This window comes from Bos indicus, chromosome 2, assembly GCF_029378745.1.
Source record: "Bos indicus isolate NIAB-ARS_2022 breed Sahiwal x Tharparkar chromosome 2, NIAB-ARS_B.indTharparkar_mat_pri_1.0, whole genome shotgun sequence".
NCBI classification, from domain to species: Eukaryota; Metazoa; Chordata; class Mammalia; order Artiodactyla; family Bovidae; genus Bos; species Bos indicus.
This window is the reverse complement of record NC_091761.1, coordinates 18,977,900-19,000,750: the sequence shown is the minus strand read 5'-3', so window position 1 is coordinate 19,000,750 and position 22,851 is coordinate 18,977,900. Positions and strand designations below refer to the sequence as shown.

At 39.8% G+C, this 22,851-nt stretch overlaps 1 protein-coding gene across 1 annotated transcript in view; it reads right to left on the bottom strand.

The window, feature by feature from the left end:
* Positions 1-22,851, bottom strand: part of PDE11A (phosphodiesterase 11A) — a 425,081-nt gene that overhangs the window by 219,310 nt on the left and 182,920 nt on the right. The window contains exon 5 of the mRNA XM_070798928.1: positions 12,093-12,157. Coding sequence (XP_070655029.1) covers positions 12,093-12,157 — 65 coding nt within the window. The remainder of the gene's footprint in view (positions 1-12,092; positions 12,158-22,851) is intronic.

The following is a 22,851-nucleotide window of genomic DNA, read 5'->3' as shown; positions in this document are numbered from 1 at the left end:
TGATCGCTGAGGAAGGCTTTCTTATCTCTCCTTGCTATTCTTTGGAACTCTGCATTCAAATGTGTATATCTTTCCTTTTCTCCTTTGCCTTTCACTTCTCTTCTATTCACAGCTATTTGTAATTCCTCCTCAGACAACCATTTTTCCTTTTTGCATTTCTTTTCCTTGGGGATAGTCTTGATTCTTGCCTCCTGTGCAATGTCATGAACCTCCGTCCATAGTTCTTCAGGCACTCTATCAGATCTAATCTCTTGAATGTATCTCACTCCACTGTACAATTGCAAGGGATTTGATTTAGGTCATATCTGAATAGTCTAGTGGTTTTCCTTACTTTCTTCAATTTAAGTCTGAATTTGGCAATAAGGAGTTCATGATCTGAGCCACAGTCAGCTCCCGGTCTTGTTTTTGCTGACTGTATAGAACTTCTCCTTCTTTGGCTGTGAAGAATATATTCAATCTGATTTCAGTATTGACCAAAAGAAACATTAATCTATACATTTAAGGATCTCAACAAAATCCAAGTAAGATAAACTCACAAGGATCCACACTTAGACATATCATTAACAGACTATTGAAAACTAATGGAAGCCAGAAGGCAGCTGAATGACATAGTCAACATGCTCAAAGAAAAAGACCATTAAAGAAGAACTGTATGTCCAGCAAAATTATACTTTAAAAATAAAGGCGAGGTTGAGACATTTTCAAATAAACAAGAACTGAGAAGATTCATTACCAGCAGACGTGCCCTAGAAGAAATGCTAAAGGTTGTCATTCAGGCTGAAATTAAAGAACACTAGAGAGTAATCTGAACCCACATGAAGAAGTAAAGAGCACTGGAAAAGGTAACTCTATAGTAAACACAAAAGATAGCATAAGTGTATTTTTTGTTTGTAACCTTTTCCCCCCCTCCTATCTCATTTAAAAGACAGCTGCATAATGAAACAATAGTAAAATTTTATTTAGGGGGTTATAATGTAAAAAATACAATTTGTAAGACAACAATAACACAAAGGTTAGAACTATATGGGTAACTTTTCTTGTACTACAAAAATTAAGTTGGTATTAATCCAAATTAGACTGTTACAAGTTAAGATGTTAGTTGTAATCCCCAGGGCAATCACTAAGGAAATCATTGAAAAAATAATAAAAGAAATGACAAGATAATTTAAATGGCACATTAAAAACTGTGTACTACAAACGAAGGCAGAAATGAAGAAACAGAGGGACAAAGAGACGTAAGACATGTAGAAAACAAACAACAAAAAAGGTAGATGTAAATTCTACTTTATAAGTAATCATTTTAAATATAAATGAATTAAACGCCCCAAACAAAAGGCAAAGATTGGCAGAACAGATACAATAACATGAGCCCATATAACAACTACATGTTGTTTATTAGACATACTTTAGGTTCAAAGACACAAACAGGTTAAAAGTAAAAGGATGAAAATGTGTCTACCTCAAACAAATCCTCCCCAAGGTGCCTAACTTGAAGTACAATATGTATTTGAGTGAAAAAGCTGACTTAACCCGCCACATTAAAAAAAACTAAGATCAGGGCATCTGGTCTCATCACTTCATGGCAAATAGAAGGGGAAAAAGATAGAAGCAGTGACGATTTTATTTTCTTGGGCTCCAAAATCACTGCAAACAGTGACTGCAGCCACGAAATTAAAAGACGCTTACTCCTTGGAAGGAACGCTATGACAAACCTAGACAGCATACTGAAAAGCAAAGACATCACTTTGTCGACAAAGGTCCATACAGTCAAAGCTTTTTTTCTGGTAGTTTCTGGTTTTCTAGTAGTCATATACAGATGGTTTTTCTAGTAGTCATGTACAGATGTGAAAATTGGACCATAAAGAAGGCTGAGCACCGAAGAATTGATGCTTTTGAATTGTGCTGGAAAGTATTCTTGTGTCCCTTGGACAGTAAGGAGATCAAACCAGTCAATCCTAAAGGAAATCAGTCCTGAATATTCATTGGAAGGACGGATGCTGAAGCTGAAGCTCCAATACTTTGTCCACCAGATGCAAAGAGCTGACTCACTGGAAAGACCCTGACGCAGTGAAAGATTGAAGGCAAGAGCAGAAGAGGGCAGCAGAGGATGAGATGGTTAGAGAGCATCACCAACTTAATGGACATGAATTTCAGCAAACTCTGGGAGACAGTGAAGGACAGGGAAGCCTGGTGTTCTGCAGTCCATGGGGTTGCAAAGAGTTGGGCATGACTCAGTGACTGAACAACAACAACACAATGTATTTGAGTGAAGAAGTTCTGAAATGTTTGGGAAAAATCAGTTTCACACAACTCTTATATTTTAAAATAACCAGCACAGGCACTGATTGAGGCCACATACACTGCAAGCGTTAATCAAAAATGTGTTAAATGTCTAAAATTTTGTTGTGGGTCACAACAATATAGGAATAATGAAATTAATTCTGTGGGTTCAGACAGCAGGTGTTTTTTTTTTTTTTTTTTTAAAGAATAGACTAAATCAGAAGACACATACATAGTAAAGGTAAGTATAGTTTCAAGAAACATGTTTTAGATATATGTGTGTGTGCATTTGTGTATCTATTTATATACATTAACTAGGTTTGGATGTAAAATGTTTACTTTCACTGTAGGTTGCAATAAAAAAGGTTGAAATTCATAAGCTAGGGGACACACAGTGAAATTGGCACAGTTAGGATTCAGGGTAAAGCAACATTAGTATTAGCAACATTGTTCATGGTAGGAGCACAATTTCTAATTCCCCAAAGCATCATCAGGATGGCATGCTTTTCAGTGGTACTGTCCAAGCAGGGATGAGTCACATCACACTTCCAATCCAGATAACTGCTGGAGATCACCTCACCTGGGCCAGGTTCATGTCAGAGTTATAAAATGTACAATATGACTGTAAGGTACAATCACAGTAAATTGTGATAAACAAAATCCTCATCATATGTAGTCTCTACAGGCTAACACAATCTGTTTCAAGTTTATTCATGAAAATGTCACTGCTGCTGGACAAAAACAAAGAACATCTCTAGGAGTCTTGTTTACAGATTCTTGACCCAAGGCTAGAGCTCATCCTATAGTTTCGTCTCATTATAGTCACATCTCATGGAAGTCAGTTCCTTCTCACCTCTCAAAAGATCAGATTTGGGCCATGGGGGCTGGAAGCCTAAAAGAATGAGTTACAGAACAGTGAGGAGTGCTAGAAGGAAAAAGTTTGTTTATAGAACTAGATTCCACATAAAATTGAAAAGGAAAAGAAAAAAAAATCAATAAGGCATTGAAACTTGAGTTTCAGTATTTTGACCCCAAAAATGCAATGCAGAAAACTAATGTTGAGAAGAATCATAGGGCTATCCAATCTGAGACATGAAATAAACCCTAAAAGTCTCCAAGATACTTCTTAAAGTTGAGTTGTACCCTCAGGGGGCAGATGTAGATAAGTTAAGGGATAGAAAAGTCACAAGAAAAACATGTGAAAGGGCCATACTATTTCACTGAATCTGCAATAAATCAGTTGTAAAATGCACTGTTATTTTTGAACCACTGAAAGAAGACAAAAAAAATGCTGCAATGAGTCAATGTATTCTTTTCACTTAAAATATTAATATTTTCATCTTATTTTAGAGAGTTTTTGATTAGACATACATTTTATCATATGCCATTCTTGAAGGAAAATTTTAACTATGTAAGTTGATTATATATAGAAGGAAAACTTAAGAGCAAAAGAAATTGACATTTCTAAAATTTCTTCAAATTCAGTGTCACTCTCCTGAATCACTTTTCAAAGAGAGTCTTCGATGTTCACAGATATGAGCTTTGAGTCACCAGGATGCAGCCTTTTTTAGAAGAGTGCTCCACCATCACCTTTAGGACTCTCTTCCGAGCTGCCAACCCCTCCTGCAAGTTCCAACGCTGCCATTCTACTGAACTTAGTAAGAGGAATCATTGGCAGGTTTTTACATAACGACCAGACTCACCTTCCTTCCTCAAGTTCCTTTACTTGGCTTGTTGGCAGAAATTGTAAGGGTTTGCTGTTGTCCAGCCACGCCATCAGCAATTCTTTTATTAGACTGTGCAGATACATGTTTGAAAGCTGTGTCAAGACCTAACATAACTTGGAAGTTCATGTAGGGCTGCTGGTCATGTGTTCCACAGGGCAGAAAAGATGTGCACACACACACACACAGCAACATCAAGTTCAATCTTATTCTTATATGATATGGGGTTCAAACTCATACACTAATACTGCATTCATTTCCTATTTCTGCATAACAAACTATTACAAATTAGTAGCTTAAAACAACACTCTTTTATTATCACATAATTCTTAGAGATCAGAAATTTATTATGGTGTTTGTCAGCTGGATTAACTGCTTAGGATCTCACAAGACCAAAATTACAGTGCTGATAGAACTTCATTCCCTTCGGGAGGTTCTGGGGAAGAATCAAGCTCATTCAGGTTGTTGGAAGAGTTCAATTTGCTGCAGCTGTAGCATGGAGGTCCTTATCTCCTTGACATGTGGTCCTGTGTATATTTAAGCCAGCAATATGTGTTGAATTCTGCTCATACTTCAAATTTCTCTGATTTCCGGGTCGTTAAGAGTCGGACACGACTGAGCGACTTCACTTTCACTTTTCACTGTCATGCATTGGAGAAGGACATGGCAACCCACCCCAGTGTTCTTGCCTGGAGAACCCCAGGAACGGGGGAGCCTGGTGGGCTGCCGTCTATGGGGTCGCACAGAGTCGGACATGACTGAAGCGACTTAGCAGCAGCAGCAACTTCCTTTTTAATCCTCAACTGGGAGAGAGCTCTGTATTTAAGAGTTTGTGATTACATTGTATCCACCTAGCTAATCCCGGAATTATCTCCCTATTTTAACATCAATTGATTAACCACCTTAGTTACATCTGCAGAGTCTCTTTGGCTATGTAATGTAACATATTCATGAATATGACAAGAGCGGGTGAAGGTCATGGGGGCCCAAATTCTGTCTACTACCTTTGGTTTGACTTTGTTATTTAAAGTTAAACATGGTGGCAAGTGTTAACCATATGATGTTACCATGGCCTCATGCTGAAATGCTGCACTTTGATTTCACTGGGCCCATCCAGATAATTTAGGATAACCACCCCCATCTCAAGATTCTTAATCACGTCTGCAAAGTCCCTTTTGCCAAGTAATATTCACAGATTCCACATATTCAGATCTGGATTTCTTTGAGGGGGGCATTACTCTGCCTACCGTACATACACCTTTGTCTTTTCAAAGAATGCTTTAGCTCTCCACCCTCCAGGCTGACGTGCATGCTGACAGGCTCATTAAACAGAAAGCCTTGCCTTTTAACTGCACTGAGATTTCTAGTTTTATTTTCCTCTTCCCCTTCCAGTTGTAATAAATGAAAAATATAGTAAGAAGATTAAATTTTCTTTAAAAAAGATTGCTTCCCATTGAAGTAAATTTTTTTCCCTTTGACTGCCTTACTCCCCAAATGCTGAAGTGGTTACAGAACTTGGGCTTTAAATAATAATTATTTCCAGTATATTCTATTAAATGATTAAGTGAAAATATCCTTTTAGTCGGTTGTTACCTTATAGAAATTACAGACATTTAACTTAAAAAAAAATTCTTCAAGTAGCAGTGCTGAGAAAGTGCAATTTCCAAAGTGTCCATATTTATACTTAGGTGATACATCAGTAAAATCTGGCCAAATATATTTTATACTAAATAAAAATTTCTAATTCTTAAGATGTTCATGAATGTTCATTCCTACTTTCAGGTACATATGATAATTCAGACTACCTATTTCCATTGAGGGCAGAAAGAGGTTCATTAAAGCTTGAATAAGAGATTCAAGAAAGTTTATTCAGGCCAATTCACTAAATATTATTAAGTCAGGCTTCACAGGAGAGGTCCTAAAGAGAGATCTGAGGAGGGGGAGGGTCAAATAGATCAGAAAAGATCTTAATTTTTTTGGTAAAGTCAGTATTGAAAGTTAGTATTCATAAACACAGAAGGTTGGAATAATAAATGCATCAACAATATTATATTCTGTAAAAGAGAGGCACATGTCCTTTCTAATTTGTTATGATTCTGAAAAAAACAGAAAACCGTGTTCCATTCTTAAGAAATACTAGAATAAGAAAGACTCAAGCAAGCTGGGGCATAGCCATAGTAAAATCAAAAAAGTGGTGAAGAGTCTGGGACCATGAAATATGAAAATAGTCTAAAAATAGCAGTTGCTGACCTGGAAAAGGTAAGTACAGTGGATCTGTGCAGTCTTTCAGGACTGAACCACTGCCAAGTGGGTAAGGCACTAGATTTAATCCTTGGTGGCTTTAGCTTGCCATTCTCTGGTCCTTCCATACTACTGCCCAGATGATTTTTCAAGACAAATCTTAATATGTCACGCACTACCTGCTTACTCTCCCATGAGTAAGCAGGCATGTAGTCAGGCTCCAGGACAATTAAGAGGGTCTGAGCAGCTGAGAAGGACTGGGTCGTTCCCAAATCCCCATCAGATGGCATTCTGGGGAGCTGGATACCCTGAGGAGGAGCAAAGGGCCATCACTATCAATTACAATGACCCTCGTGATGACAGATCACAGCATTAAAGATCCTGAAACACGCCATATTTTCTCTACCACCTAATTAAAGATCCTGAAACACTGCCATGTTTTCTCTCCCACTTCTCTGCTTCTGTTTACAATGTTTCCTTTCCCTGGGAGGTTGCGGTGTCACTAACTTCCTATCATCTTATAGGACCTAAGTGAAGTTCCACCGTGTCTGAAAGCTCTCCCTGAGAATCACCTTCCAGTTTTCCCCAGGTGAGTTGGGTGTCCCTTCCTCTACATTAAAGTGTCACCCAGTACAAACCTTTTCTTTAGCAGGGAAACTCATTTTGTTACTTGTTAAATTAATTTTTATTGGAGTACAGTTGCTTTAGAATGTAGTGTTAGTTTCTGCTGTACAACAAAGTGAATCAGTTATACATATAAAAAAGTCAAAGTGTTAGTCATTCAGTTGTGTCTGATTCTTTGTGATCCCATGGATCCCATGGAGTCTGCCAGGCTCATCTGTCACTCACTCAGATGACACTCATCTACACTCATCTGTCACCCATGAACTCATAGGATTTCTCAGGCAGGAATACTGGAGTGGGTAGCCATTCCCTTCTCCAAGAGATCTTCCCAACCCAGGGACTGAAGCCAGGTCTCCAGCATTGCAGGAAGATTCTTTACTGTCTGAGCTACCAGGCAAGCCCCAGCTATACATATACATAATTTTTGCAGAAAATATTGAATTGCTTTGCCATCATGATTTACTTGATAGCAGGACATATGAGCTTAATCTGGGACATATCTCTACATGAGGGGGCATTTATCTGTACAAATTGACGTGCATGGAAGGAAAGGGCCTTCCTGGGACAAGGAGGTCTTGAGCCTCTGAGCCTGGTGGCAGAGATGGAAGAAAGGTGGAGAAATCAAAAGAACAACTTAGTGGCTGGCCCTCAGTTTGGGGACTCGGTCCTAAGCCTGATCCTATGGATTTGGTCCAAGTCCTATAGAGAAAGAAGGGCTGCAGATAAAAGCTTTAAGAACTAAAAGATTGGTTAAAAAAAAAAAAAAAAAAAAAAATATATATATATATATGGTACACGCAGGACTGATTGAGGGCCAGACAGAAAACTATAACACATGGTAAGGAAAGTGACCCTTCTTCCCACTCGTGCACTGATTACCCAGCCTTGTCTGGATCTGGAAAGGCCACCAGTGCATGTGAGACAATGCTGGGGAGCTGTGGTATAGCACTGGTAAGGGGTCCATGGGAATCTGGAGTGGGCCAGGAAGTCCATGCCAACAGGTTCCACTCTGTCATGTTTAGAAGAAAAGGACTTAGGGACACTGGAAGAAATGAAGAGTGAGCAATGAAAATTTTAAAAAACCTTGGGGATTCCCAGAGCTACTTCAAGAGTGGCTTTTGCAAAGGGCTTGGGTTCTTAGGTTACAAGGGAGAAATGACCAAGCGGTCAAGTATAAATTATCACTGTTACTGTGACTTTACTTATAGCCATGGTCTGGAGGGCTGGTGAAATCTGGTTATGGTTATATTACATTCTTAACCTACTCCTACCCCCTTTATTGGCTTTGAGATCCATTGAGGGCAGAGACTGCTGATTTTAAAATAAATTCTCTGTAGCCCCATTACCTATTGGAGAATAGGTACTCACCATATGGCTGTTGAATGAAATGATAAAATTAACGAAGGGATAACTATCTCCAAAGGACAAATAGGTCAAAGTCACAGAAATCTGATTCAACATAAAAGGGCTTTCTAACAATTAGAACTCCCTATCAGTGGAAAAAGCCCATCATGACACAGTGAGAATCTTTTCACTAGAAGAGTCATCAAGAATGTCCCATAAGAGAAACACATGGAGAGAGATGGATCAATCATGTCCAGCTCTCAAACTGCTTGGTATTAATTACACGGAGACCAAGAGGAGACTGGTCAAAACAAAAGAGTTACCCACATAAGACAGTAGGCAGAAATGGTGAGTCAGCAACAGAACTGGTTTTTTAAAAAGTCTTCAAGGACTGTCTATAAAAATCAGCAAGCTTTAAATCGGAGAATTAAATTAATTTATCAGAATTAAAATAGGGTCCTGAAACATTGTTGGATGAAGCCCTAGACATTACCTTCAAGAGCTATCCTATCATAACTCTGAACGATGTCCAGAGGACTAAGGTATCTAATGAACGTCATCTATAGTGAAGATGTTAAGTGATGAAAGGTTAAAGAAAAGATTTACAACACGTTGAGAGCAAGCTGTGATTTGTGGGCTCACAGCCTGTTTCAATGGCTTTTCCATGGCCACTGGCAAAGTAAATGCTAGAGCCACTTGTCTTTATTCCTTTAACTTTCAATAAATGACCAAAGGATCCCACATCCACCAGAGGACAATTACTGGACGATGCAGGAAAGGTCTTCTGAGATAAATGGATATTCTACATAAAGGCCACAAATAGAATGATGGAGAATACTATCTCATAATGCCAAAGCTCAAAGGCACTTTTCAAATGTCTCTTTAAAAGAAAATCTGACCTTTCTTTCTTTCTTTCTTTTTTTATTATCAGAATTTTGCCGAGGGCAGTCTAGGCCTTGGGTCATTTCATTTTGACACAGAAGTACTCTCAGCCGTAAAAATAATGAAATACTTAACTCTGTAGTGACCATGAGGGCATATTTAGTATTTTTTTAAAAGAACAATATTAAAGTATTCGAATTTCAAAGGATATCTTTCCCCTTCACATATGAGAGAGAGAACCTGTATGAATTGGTACTTAGCCAAAGGAGTAAGTATGAGTAGAACATTTACATTTCTGTAAAATGTTACAGAAAAACCCAAACATTTTGGCCAACCCAATGTTTCATGCTACTTTGCATGAAATTTTTAGGGAAATGAATACACCACTAGTAACCTTATGTCTAAATCTTTTTTAGGTATAGATTAGCTGACCTTAAATATGGATGTGAACATACATTCTCCTGAAAACAAAAACCTCTTCCAGAAGGTCTTTTGCTTCCCATTTTAAGGTATAATTTATAAACAGTAAAATTTATGCTTTTTAAGTGCATAGTACTGCGAGTTTTCACAAATGCAACTATACAACTGCCACCGCAAGTAAGACATAGAATGGTTCCTTCACAATCCCAAATTTCCCTGTACCCCCTCGTAGTAAACCCTTCTCTCCACCTCCATACCCTGGCAAGTCCTGATCTGCTTTCTGCTCCTATAATTCTGCTTTTTCAAGAATGCTCTATAGGCATTTCTCTGGCAGTCCAGTAGTTAAGACACCATACTTCCACCAATGGGGCACGGGTTTGAATCCTTGTGGGTCAGGAAACTAAGATCCTGCATGCCTTGAGATGTGGCCAAAAATAGGAAAAAAAGAATATAAATGGAATTATAAATGGACTCTTTTATTAAATTTTATACATTTGATAAAAGTGAAGCAGCTGAAGTGCCCATTTTAATGTACTGATTTCTATGTTCTGAATTAAAGGCAATAATAGATATATAAAATCAAATTACCCAGAATAATTACATCTTGAAACAGGTATTACCTAGGGAACCTTTTGAATATGTAGATGGATCTTTAGGGATTCACTTTCAGCATATGGAATCAAAATTGTTCATGTGGGTCCTGAAATTTTAGTCTTTATTCAGTTCTCCAGGTTTGATTCTGATTGATCCAGCCAGATTTGGTCAACATTAATCCAGCAGACATTCACTCTATATAGACCATGTGTGGCAGTGGGATCAAAATTCAGAGGTTGAGAGGGTCTTAGATGATCTTGTTCTGAGGTATAAATACCATTCACTGGCTGCAGGACCTTGAACAAGTCATATAAACGCACTGAACCTTGGTTTTCTCCTCTGTCATGCATGAAGAATGATGCCTGCTTAATCGAGTTGTTTGGCAGGATTCAACGTTTATAAAGTATTTAGAATAGTACGTGGCACACTCGGCCCTGAATGAATGGAAATAGCTTATCTAGCTGATATTATCATCACTGGTGTTGTTATCATTATCATGCTTTATTTGTCTTTCTCCATATTTTTGCATTTTGGTCAATTTCACTTTTTTTTTTTTTTCTTTTTAGCACTTCTTCTAGAGCTGACCAAAGTAAAAAGAATCAATATTTTTTGTAGCAGCTAAACTATTATTGAGGGTAATGCAAAGCTAACAGAAAGCTCACTGATTGTACCCAGCCCTTACTTTTACCCTGCTAGAGCCTCAAAGATACCAACGGGGACAAAACATGAACTACTGGAAGCTCTTACTCTTTTCCCGGGGGGTTAATGGTCAAACACAAGCAAAAAAAAGGGAGAAAGATAAACAAAGGATCTAAATAAGGCAAAAAAAAAAAGTTATCTATGTAGTTAGGGAATATCTGAAATCTACTTTATTCATTAGCAGTTTCACAAATGTATCAGTTCAGTTCAGTTCAGTCGCTCAGTCGTGTCCAACTCTTTGCGACCCCATGAATCGCAGCATGCTAGGCCTCCCTGTCCATCACCAACTCCTGGAGTTCATTGAGACTCACGTCCATCGAGTCAGTGATGCCATCCAGCCATCTCATCCTCTGTCGTCCCCTCCTCCTCCTGCTCCCACTCCCTCCCAGCATCAGAGTCTTTTCCAATGAGTCAACTCTTCTCATGAGGTGGCCAAAGTGCTGGAGTTTCAGCTTTAGCAACATTCCTTCCAAAGAACACCCAGGGCTGATCTCCTTCAGAATGGACTGGTTGGATCTCCTTGCAGTCCAAGGGACTCTCAAGAGTCTTCTCCAACACCACACTTCAAAAGCATCAATTCTTCGGTGCTCAGCCTTCTTCACAGTCCAACTCTCACATCCATCATGACCACAGGAAAAACCATAGCCTTGACTAGATGGACCTTTGTTGGCAAAGTAATGTCTCTGCTTTTCAATATGCTATCTAGGTTGGTCATAACTTTCCTTCCAAGGAGTAAGTGTCTTTTAATTTCATGACTGCAATCACCATCTGCAGTGATTTTGGAGCCCAGAAAAACAAAATCAGCTACTGTTTCCCCATCTATTTTTATGTGTGCTGCTGCTGCTGCTGTTAAGTCACTTCAGTCATATCCGACTCTGTGCGACCCCACAGACAGCAGCCCACCAGGCTCCACCATCCCTGGGATTCTCCAGGCAAGAACACTGGAGTGGGTTGCCATTTCATTCTCTAATGCATGAAAGTGAAAAGTGAAAGTGAAGTCGCTCAGTCATGTCTGACTCTTAGCGACCCCATGGATTGCAGCCTACCAGGCTCTTCCATCCATGGGATTTTCCAGGCAAGAGTACTGGAGTGGGTTGCCATTGCCTTCTCCGATTTTTATGTGTAGTTTTTATTTAAACTCTGAAATACAGAAAAGTGGTGATATTTGGCTTCATCTGCTGATCTGAAGAAAGAACAACTCCTGTCCTCAGAAATTATGCAGTGCTGTCAACACCAAGGATCGAAGGTGAGGATTAAAGACCAAACTGAAACTCATGAGCCTACCTGTTCTCAGCGTCAGCACTGCACTTTGGGGACATCAATTCAAAGGATTTGGTAAACTTCACCACCTGCCGCACAGAAAGACAATAAATCTCAGTCAATTAAAGCTTTCTCACAGTTTAAAATAATCAAATAAACATTTTTCATCTCTATAATGACTATTACAATAATTGGAGATTAAAGACAGATTTTCAGTGGAGAAATCCTGAGGGACAAGAGAAAATTCTATCCTACATTTTGTAACTTATTTCTTACATGGCACACATTGCTAAAGTCTAAATATATTTCTAAATGTGCATATACTAATATAATTACAATAAGGTGTAAAAATCCTGTGGTGGTCAGGCAAAGGGACATCTTGTTTGAAATAATTTTTTCCCTGCCCTTTTAGCAACCCAGTTCACCATCCATGGACAACCTGGACAAAATATCCTTCAAAAGGTTAAAGTTGCCTTCCCTAGTTGTTCTCAGGTGAATTTTATTTTGCCACCTGCAAAAGGTAACTTTAAAAAAGACACTTTCTTCAAAGATCATCCCTAGTGTGGATACTTCCTCCCTCCTCTGTCTAGTGAAACCGGCATGATTGGTGCAAGAGCCTGATTAAGACCTATTACGCTGACAGGGAATTTATGAGCACAGAAAATGCAGAGGCAGTGTTTCTTATCATTAGCTACTACTGAATCTTTCCTATTACTTTACTAGCATGTGAGATGAGTGCAATTGTGCGGTAATTTGAGCATTCTTTGGCATTGCCTTTCTTTGGGATTGGAATGAAAACTGACCTTTGCCAGTCCTGAAGCCACTGCTGAATTTTCCAAATTTCCTGGCATATTGAGTGCAGCACTTTCACAGCATCATCTTCCAGGATTTGAAATAGCTCAACTGGAATTCCATCACCTCCACTAGCTTTGTTCGTAGTGATGCTTTCTAAGGCCACTTGACTTCACATTCCAGGATGTCTGGCTCCAGGTGAGTGATCACACCATCGTGATTATCTGGGTTGTGAAGATCTTTTTTGTATAGTTCTTCTGTGTATTCTTGCCACCTCTTCTTAATATCTTCTGCTTCTGTTAGGTCCATACCAGTTCTGTCCTTTATCGAGCCCATCTTTGTATGAAATATTCCCTTGGTATCTCTAATTTCTTGAAGAGATTTCTAGTCTTTCCCATTCTGTTGTTTTCCTCTATTTCTTTGCATTGATCGCTGAGGAAGGCTTTCTTATCTCTCTTTGCTATTCTTTGGAACTCTGCATTCAGATGCTTTTATCTTTCCTTTTCTCCTTTGCTTTTCTCTTCTCTTCTTTTCACAGATATTTGTAAGGCCTCCCCAGATAGCCATTTTGCTTTTCTGCATTTCTTTTCCATGGGGATGGTCTTGATCTCTGTCTCCTGTACAGTGTCATGAACCTCCATCCATAGATCATCAGGCACTCTGTCTATCAGATCTAGTCCCTTAAATCTATTTCTCACTTCCACTGTATAATCATAAGGGATTTCATTTAGGTCATACCTGAATGGTCTAGTGGTTTTCCCTACTTTCTTCTATTTAAGTCTGAATTTGGCAATAAGGAGTTCATGATCTGAGCCACAGTCAGTTCCTGGTCTTGTTTTTGCTGACTGTATAGAGCTTCTCCATCTTTGGCTCCAAAGAATATAATCAATCTGATTTCAGTGTTGGCCATCTGGTGATGTCCATGTGTAGAGTCTTCTCTTGTGTTGTTGGAAGAGGGTGTTTGCTATGACCAGTGTGTTCTCTTGGCAAAACTCTATTAGCTTTTGTCCTGCTTCATTCTGTACTCCAAGGCCAAATTTGCCTGTTACCCTAGGTGTTTCTTGACTTCCTACTTTTGCATTCCAGTCCCCTATAATGAAAAGGACATCTTTTTGGGGTGTTAGTTCTAAAAGGTTGGGCTTCCCTGGTAGCTCAGAAGGTAAAGCGTCTGCCTGCAATGTGGGAGACCCGGGTTCGATTCCTGGGTCGGGAAGATCCCCTGGAGAAGGAAATGGCAATCCACTCCAGCACCCTTGCCTGGAAAATCCCATGGACGGAGGAGCCTGATAGGCTACAGTCCATGGGGTCTCAAAGAGTCAGACACAACTAAGTGACTTCACTTTCTTTCTAAAAGGTCTTGCAGGTCTTCATAGAACCATTCAATTTCAGCTTCTTCAGCATTACTGGTTGGGGCATAGACTTGGATTACTGTGATATTGAATGGTTCGCCTTGGAAATGAACAGAGATCATCCAGTCGTTTTTGAGATTGCATCCAAGTACTGCATTTCAGACTCTTTTGTTGACTATTATGGCTATTCACACGCTAGTAAAGTAATGCTGAAAATTCTCCAAGCCAGGCTCCAGCAATACGTGAACTGTGAACTTTCAGATGTTCAAGCTGGTTTTAGAAAAGGCAGAGGAACCAGAGATCAAATTGTCAACATCCTCTGGATCATCGAAAAAGCAAGAGAGTTCCAGAAAAACACCTATTTCTGCTTTATTGACTATGCCAAAGCCTTTGACTGTGTGGATCACAATAAACTGTGGAAAACTCTGAAAGAGATGGGAATATCAGACCACCTGACCTGCCTCTTGAGAAACCTATATGCAGGTCAGGAAGCAACAGTTAGAACTGGACATGGAACAACAGACTGGTTCCAAATAGGAAAAGGAGTATGTCAAGGCTGTATATTGTCACCCTGCTTATTTAACTTATATGCAGAGTCCATCATGAGAAAGGCTAGGCTGGAAGAAGCACAAGTTGGAATCAAGATTGCCAGGAGAAATATCAATAACCTCAGATATGCAGATGAAACCACCCTTATGGCAGAAAGTGAAGAGGAACTAAAAAGCCTCTTGATGAAGGTGAAAGAGGAGAGTGAAAAAGTCTGCTTAAAGCTCAACATTCAGAAAACAAAGATCATGGCATCTGGTCCCATCACTTCATGGCCGATAGATGGGGAAACAGTAGAAACAGTGTCAGACTTTATTTTGGGGGGCTCCAAAATCACTGCAGATGGTGATTGCAGCCATGAAATTAAAAGACGCTTACTCCTTGGAAGGAAAGTTATGACCAACCCAGATAGCATATTAAAAAGCAGAGACATTACTTTGCCAACAAAGGTCCATCTCGTCAAGGCTATGGTTTTTCCTGTGGTCATGTATGGATGTGAGAGTTGGACTGTGAAGAAAGCTGAGCACTGGAGAATTGATGTTTTTGAACTGTGGTGTTGGAGAAGACTCTTGAGAGTCCCTTGGACTGCAAGGAGATCCAACCAGTCCATTCTAAAGGAGATCAGTCCTGGGTGTTCTTTGGAAGGACTGATGCCAAAGCTGAAACTCCAGTCCTTTGGCCACCTCATACGAAGAGCTGACTCATTGGAAAAGACCCTGATGCTGGGAGGGACTGGGGGCAGGAGGAGAAGGGGATGACAGAGGATGAGATGGCTCTGTCTCATCCACAGAGGATGTCGATGGCATCACCGACTCAATGGACATGAATTTGGGTGAACTCCGGGAGTTGGTGATGGGTAGGGAGGGCTGGCATGCTGCAGTTCTTGGGGTCTCAGGGAGTTGGACATGACTGAGCGACTGAACTGAACTGAACTGAATCTTTCCTATAAACCAGGCCCTACATCAGAAAGCTCTTTGATTACTTAATTTCACTATTACAAACTCATCATTAGCCATTATTAAGTCCTTCCTATAAACTAGGCCCTACGTCAGAAGATTCTTCATTTATTTAATTCCCCTGTTACAACTCTATAAAATGGGGATTTTTACCTTCAATATATAGATGAGGAAACTACCCCATAATTTTTGAGAAACTTGCACTACTTCACACAACTAAATGAGGCAACTGGGATTAAAGCAGGTCTGTATGCCTCTAGAGTGCCAGTTTTTTTCAACAACACTAAAAATATGGATTGGGAAAGGCACAATTTCTGGCTCTCTTTTGACAAGATACACCATGTGACAGAAAAAGAGTCCCTGTACTGAAAGGAGTCATCTGAATGTCACTGGATGCTTCCAAGGTTGACATTTAGATTTGCCTTAGCCAGATGCAGTCATGCTTCAAAGGCCATTTAAATTAACCACTTATAAGGAATTGATGGGCACTTGAGAAAATGATTTTGGAACTGGGAATAGATTAAATATTAAAACAGCTTTATCAGTGAGGTAATGAACCCAAACTAAGAAAATGTAACATTAGGAAAAAAATGAAAGAAAAGCCCATCACAAAGAAAATTGCATGTGCCTAGCTAAATGCAGGGCAGTGACAATGGCTCAACTAAAAGGAAATACCCTTCACAACTATAGGACGCATTTCATTTCATATTCTAACGTGAAATAAGCCTCTGCAAAATCACTCATTGTGACAAATGTCATTTTCCAAAGATGGTCACAGCCATCTCTCCTGTTTCACATTCTTCTCTACAATGTGACCCTGCCACCCTCCTCCCAAATGGTAGGGTCTATGTTTCCTCCCCTTAAATCTAAGTGGGCTTCAGACCACTACAACAAATAGAATATATAGAAGAGATATTACATGTGACTTCTGAGGTTGTCATAAAAGGCCCTGCAGCTTCTGTGTCATCTGAATGGAATACTTGTGCCTGGAGTCCTGAGACACCATGTAAGAAGCCCAACTACCCTCAGGACACTATGCTAAAAGGGAGGCCACCATCCAGAGGAGTCACATGTAGATGCTCTGGTCAGCAGCCCCAGTTTTTAAGCCCTTCCAGCCCAGATGCCAGACATATAAGCAAACAAGCCTTCAGATGATTCTAGTTCCCAGCCATTAAGTTACCCATGATCTCCAAATTTTTCTAAGTGTGGTCCCAGATATCCTAGAAAGAGGGAAACCATCCTGGCTATTCCCTCTACAAATGCACAGGATCTGTAACCATAAATAATTTGGGGCTTATTTGTTAAACAGTAAAAACTACCAGGGAAGAATAGAAGGCAAGGACTAATAGTTCTAGAAAGAAGGAAGCAGTGGGGCTAAAGTGGAAACAGCAGTCAATTGTGGATATATCTTGTGGTGAAAGTAAAGTCCAATGCTGTAAAGAACAATATTGCATAGGAACCTGGAATGTTAGGTCCATGAATCAAGGTAAATCATTCATGATCAAACAGGAGATGGCAAGAGTGAACATTGACATCTTAGGAAACAGTGAACTAAAATGGATGGGAATGGGCGAATTTAATTCAGATAACTATTAAATCTACTACTGTGGGCAAGAATCTCTTAGAAGAAACAGAGTAGCCCTCATAGTCAACAAGAGTACAAAATGCAGAACTTGAGTGGTAATCTCAAAAATGACAGTATGATCTCAGTTTGTTTCCAAGGCAAGCCGTTCAACAACACAGTAATCCAAGTATGTGCCCCAACCACTAATGATGAAGAAGTTGAAGCTGATCGGTTTTATGAAGACCTACAACACTTTCTAGAACTAACACCAAAATGAAAGATGTCCTTTTTATCATAGGAGATTGGGATGCAAAAGTAGGGAGCCAAGACATATATGGAGAAACAGGCAAATTTGGCCTTGGAGTACAAAATGAAGCAGGGCAAAGCCTAACAGAGATTTGCCAAGAGAGCACAGTGGTCATAGGAAACAGCTTTTTCCAACAATACATGAGATGACTCTACACATGGACATCACCAAATGATCAATACCTAAATCAGATTAATTATATTCATTGCAGATGGAAATGGAGAAGCTCTATACAGTCAGCAAAACCAAGAGAAGGAGCTGACTGTGGTTCAGATCATCAGCTCCTTATTACAAAATTCAGGCTTAAATTGAAAGTAGGGAAAACCACTAGCCCATTCAGATATAACCTAAATCAAATCCCTTATGATTATATAGTGGAGGTGATGAACAGATTCTAGGGATTAGATCTGGTAGGCAGAGTGTTTGAAGAACTATGAATGGAGGTTTGTGACACTGTACAGGAGGCAGTGACCAAAACAATTCCAAAGAAAAAGAAATATAAGAAGGCAAAGTGGTTGTCTGAGGAGACTTTACAAATAGCTGAGGAAAGAAAAGAAGTGAAAGGCAAGGGAGAACGAGAAAGATATAGCCAACTGAAGGCAGAATTGCAGAGAGAGCAAGGAGAGATTAAGAAAGCCTTCTTAAGTGAACAGTGCAAAGAAATAGAGGAAAATAACAGAATAGGAAAGACTAGAAATCTCTTCAAGAAGGTTGGAAATACCAAGGATGATACAAGGATTATGCAAGGATGGGCACAATAAAGGACAGAAAGAGTAATGACTTAACAGAAGCAGAAGAGATTAGGGAGAAGTGGCAAGAATCATTGTTCGCTTAGGAAGGCTTTCTTATTTCTCCTTGCTCTCTCTGCAATTCTGCATTCAGTTGGGTATATCTTTCTCTTTTTCCCTTACCTTTCACTTCTTTTCTTTCCTCAGCTATTTGTAAAGCCTCCTCAGACAATCACTATGCCTTCTCACATTTCTCTTTCTTTGGGATGGTTTTGCCTCCTGTGCAGGGTCACGAATCTCCATCCATAGTTCTTCAGGCACTCTATCAGATCTAATCTCTTGAATCTATTTGTTACTTTCACTGTATAATCATAACAGATTTGATTTAGGTCATACCTGAACTTTACTTGGCTTAATTTTTACTACTGATTAGAATGCTTTACAATTCTGAAAGGATAGAGGTTAATTTCTGAAAAACTGATATCAACTGGATTGTAAATGTGGGGTGGGGGTAAGTCCCCTTTGTGGGTGTTTAAGGCTCACTCTAAACATGGCTACAGAAACTATACTCAGAAAGGCATGTGAAATTAAATTATTTATCATACAGGTCCTCGAGAGGAGGGCACAGCATACCCCAAAAACCACAGAAAGCCACCCAAAGCTCAAAGTTTTGTCACTACAGGTCATAAAAGGAAGAGAGCAGACCAAGGACCCCTGGGTAAGGGCTTTTATTGAGGGTCATACGGAGGGTAACTTGTGGCACTCAGGAAGCTTGCCCCTTGTAATCTGAATGTGACTGGTCTACCTGGAAAGGAGATAAGGAGTAAACACAGGGAAGTCATCATGAGGCTTGTGGTTTGAACACATATGCTGAGGATGGGTACCCAGTAATAACCGGGCAATAACTGAAGTTCAAAACAAGGAGGGTGAATGCTGTCACTCAGGAAGTCACTGGGGCAAGAAAGAATAGCTTGACATTATGAAAATGATTTGTGTCCTGTGGCAATGCAAATGAATTCTATTCAAGTAGAAATGGGAATGGCTTCTGTGCAGAAGAAAAGATAAGCCCATAATTTAAAATTTTATTGTCCTGGAAGACAGTGAAAGTGTTAGTTATGTCTGACTCTTTGCAACCCCGTGGACTATAGTCCGCCAGGCTCCTCTATCCATGGGATTCTTCAGGCAAGAATACTGGAGAGTGTATAACCATTCTCTCATCCAGGGGATCTTCCTGACCTAGGAATTGAACTCTGGTCTCCTGCATTACAGGTAGATTCTTTACCATCTGAACCACCAGGGAAGCCCTGGAAGATACAGGTGGTAAAGAACCTGCCTGCCAATGCAGGAGAAGGAATAGATGTGGATTTGATCCCTGGATCAGGAAAATCCCCCAGAGGAGGGCGTGGCAACCCACCCCAGTATTCTTGCCTGGAGAATCCCATGGACAGAGGAGCCTGGCGGGTCACAAACAGTCAGACACAACTGAAGCAACTTAGAAAGCAAGCACACACAGCAATCTTGTGCCTGCATTCTTGCAGTGCCTATTTTAGAACTGACCGCTATCTTGTTGACTTCTCTCATTACTGAGTTAACTACATCTTTGATACATACTTGTTTTAGCTTTTTGCAAGGATTAGGTTTTCAGCTTTTTGAAAACTGTTATTTGACACAACAAATATGTACTGAGTGCATTTGTCAAGTAGTGAAACAGGCACCAGGGCTACACATGTGAAAGTAAAAGAAAAAAAAAAAAAAGTCCTGCACGCGTGGAGCTTACTTTACAGAGGGAGCTAAACTTGCCCTTGGTCATCAAAATTAGTGCTCCCTGGAATAAAAAGTGAACTTCTGCTTTCTATACCTTAAGAAACAAACCTGAAAAATGTCCAGAGAGTAAAAAAGAATAAAGATCTTTTAAGAATTAAAAAAAAATAAAAAACAACCCTCTGAGGGGTAGAAGCTTACAAGAAATGTAACAAGAAATCCTGAAATCTTAAAGCTATATAACTTATAGCTTTAGAATCATAAAGAGAATGGATAAGATAAACAAGGACCTCAATGAAATGTAAGAACTCTTTAAATGTAAAAGAGGGCTTTTTAAAACTACCAAAAGGAAGAAATAATTTTTTTCTAATATGCTTGAACTTTTTATTCTAACATAAATCACATGCTCAAAAGAAAAACAGGGTCAATTATTTTATTTTGTTTTGGGGTTTTATTTTCTAAATTCATGTTTAAAGAGTAAAGGGAAAGTCAAGGAGTATGCTTATTTCAACTTCAGCACTCTATATCATGGAAAGTACCCATTGTGTTCCCCAATAAACCAGCCCATGGTGTCCTGGTCAATATCAGATATTGGGTTCATTAACCATGGTGTTGACCTTGTGTGTAGGAAAGAAGTAAGCTTACCCAAAGAAAGGTCTGGTCTTTGCTCTTGTCTCCTGGGAGGTAACCTCTAAGTCCTTGGAATGTCCAGCCTTGAAAAAAGTGTCTTTGTTTACCTGGGTGCCCTGGGCCAGCCAGACAATAACAAACTAACTTAGCATAGTGGCTTTGAGCCACATCAACAATGTGATTTAGGGTGGAGGCTTTGGGTCACATGATATCAGTTGACCTCCAGAGGTCATGGAGACAGAGAGCAGCCATTTGAGTGGCCAGATAGGTTGTAGTGACCAAGCCCCAGCTAAGACTGTGGATGCCAAGGCTCGAGTGACCTTCCCTGGCTGGCAATATTTCACGCATGTTGTCTCACATCACTGCTGGGAGAAGTTAATGTTCTCCATGACTCCGTGGAGAGATGACAACTGGAAGCACCACTTTTGGACTTTTCTGGGCTCTGCCTATGCATCTCTCCCTTGGTTGACTTCAATTTGTATTTTTTTCTCACAATAAACCATGACCATATGTGTAACAGCTTCCAGTGAATTCTGCGTGCTCTTCTAGCAAATTATGGAGTTTGAGCATGGTCTTGAGAATTCCTGAGCTTGTAATTGGTATCAGAAGTGAAGGCAGTATTATAGATTATGTTCCCTAACTTCACATCTTTTATATTTTAGGTTCCCATGTCTTTAGAAGAAAAATGACGATAATACTAATTTTTATGCATCTTTGGCTAAATATTGATTGTCCAATGTGTATCATAGCAAAGATAGAGAGATACAAAATAACGTCTCTAAACTTGAAACTCCAGTACTTTGGCCACCTCATGCGAAGAGTTGACTCATTGGAAAAGACGCTGATGCTAGGAGGGATTGGGGGCAGGAGGAGAAGGGATGACAGAGGATGAGATGGCTGGATGGCATCACTGACTCGATGGACGTGAGTCTGAGTGAACTCTGGGAGTTGGTGATGGACAGGGAGGCCTGGCGTGCTGCAATTCATGGGGTCACAAAGAGTCAGACATGACTGAGTGACTGAACTGAACTGAACTAAAACTTAAAAGAACTTATTTCTTAAAAACATGTGGCTGCGGAGAAGACTCTACACATGGACATCACCAGATGGTCAACACTGAAATCAGATTGATTATATTATTTGCAGCCAAAGATGGAGAAACTCTCTACAGTCAACAAAAACAAGACCAGGAGCTGACTGTGGCTCAGATCATGAACTCCTGATTTCCAAATTCAGACTTAAATTGAAGAAAGTAGGGAAAACCACTAGAACATTCAGGTTTGACCTAAATCAAATCCCTTATGATTATACAGTGGAAGTGAGAAATAGATTTAAGGGCCTAGATCTGATAGGCCTCATGAACCATGGAATGAGGTTCGTGACATTGTACAGGAGACAGGGATCAAGACCATCCCCATGGAAAAGAAATGCAAAAAAGCAAAATGGCTGTCTGGGGATGTCTTACAAATAGCTGTGAAAAGAAGAGAAGTGAAAAGCAAAGGAGAAAAGGAAAGATATAAGCATCTGAATGAGGAGTTCCAAAGAATGGCAAGAAGAGATAAGAAAGCCTTCCTCAGTGATGAATGCAAAGAAATAAAGGAAAACAACAGAATGGGAAAGACTAGAGATCTCTTCAACAAAATTAGAGATAGCAAGGGAACATTTCATCCAAAGACGGGCTCAATAAAGGATAGAAATGGTATGGACTTAATAGAAGCAGAAGATATCAAGAAGAGGTGGCAAGAATACACAGAAGAACTGTACAAAAAAGATCTTCACGACCCAGATAATCACGATGGTGTGATCACTGACCTAGAGCCAGACATCCTGGAATATGAAGTCAAGTGGGCCTTAGAAAGCATCACTACAAACAAAGCTAGTGGAGGTGATGGCATTCCAGTTGAGCTGTTTCAAATCCTGAAAGATGATGCTGTGAAAGTGCTGCACTCAATATGCCAGCAAATTTGGAAAACTCAGCAGTGGCCACAGGACTGGAAAAGGTCAGTTTTCATTCTGATCCCAAAGAAAGGCAATGCCAAAGAATGCTCAAACTACTGCACAATTGCACTCATCTCACATGTTAGTAAAATAATGCTCAAAATTCTCCAAGCCAGGCTTCAGCAATATGTGAACTGTGAACTTCCTGATGT